This window comes from Hyperoodon ampullatus (assembly GCF_949752795.1).
Source record: "Hyperoodon ampullatus genome assembly, chromosome: X".
Classification (NCBI taxonomy): domain Eukaryota; kingdom Metazoa; phylum Chordata; class Mammalia; order Artiodactyla; family Ziphiidae; genus Hyperoodon; species Hyperoodon ampullatus.
Window position 1 is genome coordinate 92720675 of NC_136913.1, and position 3774 is coordinate 92724448.

At 50.5% G+C, this 3774-nt stretch overlaps 1 protein-coding gene across 1 annotated transcript; it reads left to right on the top strand.

Moving 5' to 3' along the window:
- Nucleotides 1–2781: 2781 nt before the first annotated feature.
- On the top strand, nt 2782–3474 carry CLDN2 (claudin 2; the record flags this gene model as incomplete). The annotated part of the gene is made up of 1 exon (XM_079727321.1): nt 2782–3474. The coding sequence occupies one exon, from the start codon at nt 2782–2784 to the stop codon at nt 3472–3474; it is 693 nt and encodes a 230-aa protein (XP_079583447.1).
- Nucleotides 3475–3774: the final 300 nt, after the last annotated feature.

The following is a 3774-nucleotide window of genomic DNA, read 5'->3' on the forward strand; positions in this document are numbered from 1 at the left end:
GCAGCTCACAGACTAGTGGGGAAGAATAAGGATATAAAGAGGAGAGTGCAACATAGTGAAATAAGTACTATCTGTATCTCAGTTTCCTTATTTATACAATAGGGATTACTACCTACCACAATACGTTGTTGTGATGATTGAATTAACATGTATAAAGTGCTTATAATGGTCACATAGGATACACTATGTTAGTGTTGCTATTTTATTAGTAGTATTAGTAGTAGTAGCATTACTATGATGGAGGTAAGTAAAGACAAGATACCATAAGAACACAGAGGATGGGAACTTGACCCAGGCTAGAGTAAAAGACATTTGAGCCCTAAAGGATGAGAAGGTGCTAAACAGAGAGAAAAGAATGCCAGGCATTCTGCATAGTAGGAGCAACCTGTGGTCAGATTTGGAAGCAAAAGGCAACAGGACATGATTGAGGAACTCAAAGTAACTTAGTTCAGCAAGAGCATAGAACATGCGGAGGGCAATGGCAAGAGATGAAGTTTGACAGGTCATAGAGTCCAGACACGTTTGGACTTTATCCTTTAGCCGATGGGGAGCCAACTGGAATGTTGTATGTAGAGCAGAGAGTTGATTAGATTAGTGCTGAAAGATCACCTTAACAACAGCATGGAGCACGAATTGGAGGGGGCAAGACTGGAAATAAGACCAGTTAAGAAACTGTTGCTATAGTCCAGAGGAGAGAGGATGATGAAGCCCTGGACTGTGGAAGTAGCAGTGGGGATGGAGAGAAGGATGCCATCGATTTGAGGTATCTTCAAGAATTGGAGAGACTGTGACAGTAGAAGGTGAGTGGTAAGTGTGAGAGAGGTGTCAAGAATCACTTCCAGGATTTGGGTCTGGTGCAAGGAGATAAATAGAGGTATCACTCAGTGACCACAGGGAACCCATGGAAGAACTGTTTGGGGAGGGGTACAATGGGAGAGGTGATGAGTCTTCTTTTGAACATGTCCAATTTGAGATGTCTGTGAAATTTCCAGGTGCACATTTTATTTTATTTTTTAAAATGCATTTTATTTATTTATTTATTTTTGGCTGTGTTGGGTCTTTGTTGCTGTGCGTGGGCTTTCTCTAGTTGTGGCGAGCGGGTCTGCTCTTCGTTGTGGTGCACGGGCTTCTCATTGCTGTGGCTTCTCTTGTTGCGGATCACGGGCTCTAGGCGTGTGGGCTTCAGTAGTTGCAGCATGCGGGCTCAGTAGTTGTGGCTTGCGGGCTCTAGAGCACAGGCTCAGTAGTCGTGGTGCACGGGCTTAGTTGCTCCGTGGCATGTGGGATCTTCCCGGACCAGGGTTCGAACCCGTGTCTCTTGCATCGGCAGGTAGATTCTCAACCACTGCGCCGCCAGGGAAGCCCCCAGGTGGACATTTTAAATAGGTGACTGCTCCGGAAGTCTCGAAGCTCAGGAGGAAGGTCTATGCAGATTTGGGAGCGCCAGTGGGTGGGTAGGAGGTTATGTCAAGGGGGTGGATAGTTTGCTCAGTGACAGAGTGTACATTGAGCAAAGGATGGATTTCTGAGGGATACTCACATTTAAGAGATGATTACAGAAAGAGAAATCTTGAAGAAGGCTAAAATGGAATAGCCAGCTTGTGGTGGGTTGAAAAACTAGTGGGTTGGAGGGTCTTGTAGTGGATGGAGAGAAGGATGTGCCCTTGACTCTTAGTGTCTTGCACCTTGATAAGAGTCGGGGGCGGTGAGAGGGGGGTGCTCATTGCAAAATCCTGAACAGCTCTGACTTTCTAAAGGATTGACTCACATGCCTGCCTCTTACCATGTCCCCTTATTCTAGAGCAGCTACCTTTTCCTTTGTCTCAGTGCCCCTAACAAATAGCCTAGGGAATGTCAGGGCTCCCTCTGGGCCCTGGAACAACCTTTTCTGAATCCTGAATCCTCCCACATCACCCGAGAGGCCTAGGGATGGTGGCGCAACTATTAGGAGAGCAGACAGGAAATGTCTGGGTGTATTATACACATGGGAGGCCTCAGGCTAGCCTGTGGAGGGGGATTTGGGCAGGGCTGGGAGGACTTGAATTCTGAGAGTGTAGACAGATGCTTTGTTGCCTGCCTCAACCTGCCCTGGAGTCAACTTTCACCATGGGCAGGATGACCCAGGGCTAGACCATTGCTCTCTAGGCTGCTGGAGATTCAAGAGGCCTCTAAGAACCTAGAGTCCAAGGCTATACCTTAGGGCCTGTTTTTCCTATTCCAGTCTCCTGGAGTTCGGCACCGGTGTGCAATTGAGGGGCCCTGTGGCACTGTTGCCAGGTAATGCGTTAAACAGCAGGCCTTGGAGACGGAGCCAGCCTACAGCCTGACCTGGAGTTAACACGGTCACCACAACCGACAATGGCATCACCACCTTCTCGGAAAGCAGCCACCTGTCTGGCCCCTGGCTTTGTCTGGCTGCCAATCTAAAGCATGTACCTACGCAGGAGCCGATGACATTTTGGCTCCACTTTCAAAGTTTTTTTTTTTTTCTTTCTCATGTGTTATTTCTAAAGATAACAAAGGTCAAAAGGCATCCAGCATTTTCTGGTTTCTCATAAGCTTCTGGTCAATATTTAATCTGGTTTATGGATTTTTTTAGGTCTTCTAGATGCCTTCTTGAGCCTGCTCGTGGCCACCCACAGACACTTGTAAGGAGGAGAGAAGTCGGCCTGGCACAGACGCTCTGAAATGAGGCATTAGAGGCTGGGATCTAAGGAGGAAGAGCTACAGCCAGAAGACGAGGGAGCAGGCCCCGAAGACGCATCTACTGAGAGGTCTGCCATGGCCTCTCTTGGCCTCCAACTTGTGGGCTACATCCTGGGCCTGCTGGGGCTGTTGGGCACCCTGGTTGCCATGCTACTCCCCAGCTGGCGAACAAGCTCTTACGTTGGTGCCAGCATCGTGACCGCAGTCGGCTTCTCCAAGGGCCTCTGGATGGAGTGTGCCACACACAGCACAGGCATCACCCAGTGTGACATCTACAGCACCATGCTGGGCCTGCCTGCTGACATCCAGGCTGCCCAGGCCATGATGGTGACATCCAGTGCAATCTCCTCCTTGGCCTGCATTGTCTCTGTGGTGGGCATGAGATGCACAGTCTTCTGCCAAGAGTCCCGAGCCAAAGACAGAGTGGCGGTGGTGGGCGGAGTCTTCTTCATCCTTGGAGGCCTCCTGGGCTTCATCCCTGTTGCCTGGAATCTTCACGGGATCTTGCGGGACTTCTACTCCCCACTGGTGCCTGACAGCATGAAATATGAGATCGGAGAGGCTCTTTACTTGGGCATTATTTCCTCCCTGTTCTCCCTGGTAGCTGGAATCATCCTCTGCTTTTCCTGCTCGCCCCAGGGAAATCGGTCCAACTACTACGATGCCTACCAGGCCCAGCCCCTGGCCACTAGGAGCTCTCCAAGGCCTGGTCAACCACCCAAAGGCAAGAGTGAGTTTAACTCCTACAGCCTGACAGGGTATGTGTGAAGGACCAGGGGCCAGAGCTCGGGGGTGGCTGGGTCTGTGAAAACCAGTAGACAGCCTCCCTCAGGGCCACAGGTGAGGGGCGTTGCCACTGCATCATGTCAGAAGGTGCTGCTGAGGATAGACTGACTTTGGCCACTGGATCGAGCAAAGGCAGGAACGGGAGCTGGTGTGACAGCGTGCAGGCTGAACTGTCAAGATGCTTGTCAAGCCAGACTTTCTGTTTCCTTCATCCTGGCTCCCCATCTCCCACCCTGAGTCCCCAACCCTCAACTCCACTCCCCGCCCCACCGAGGCCAGGCC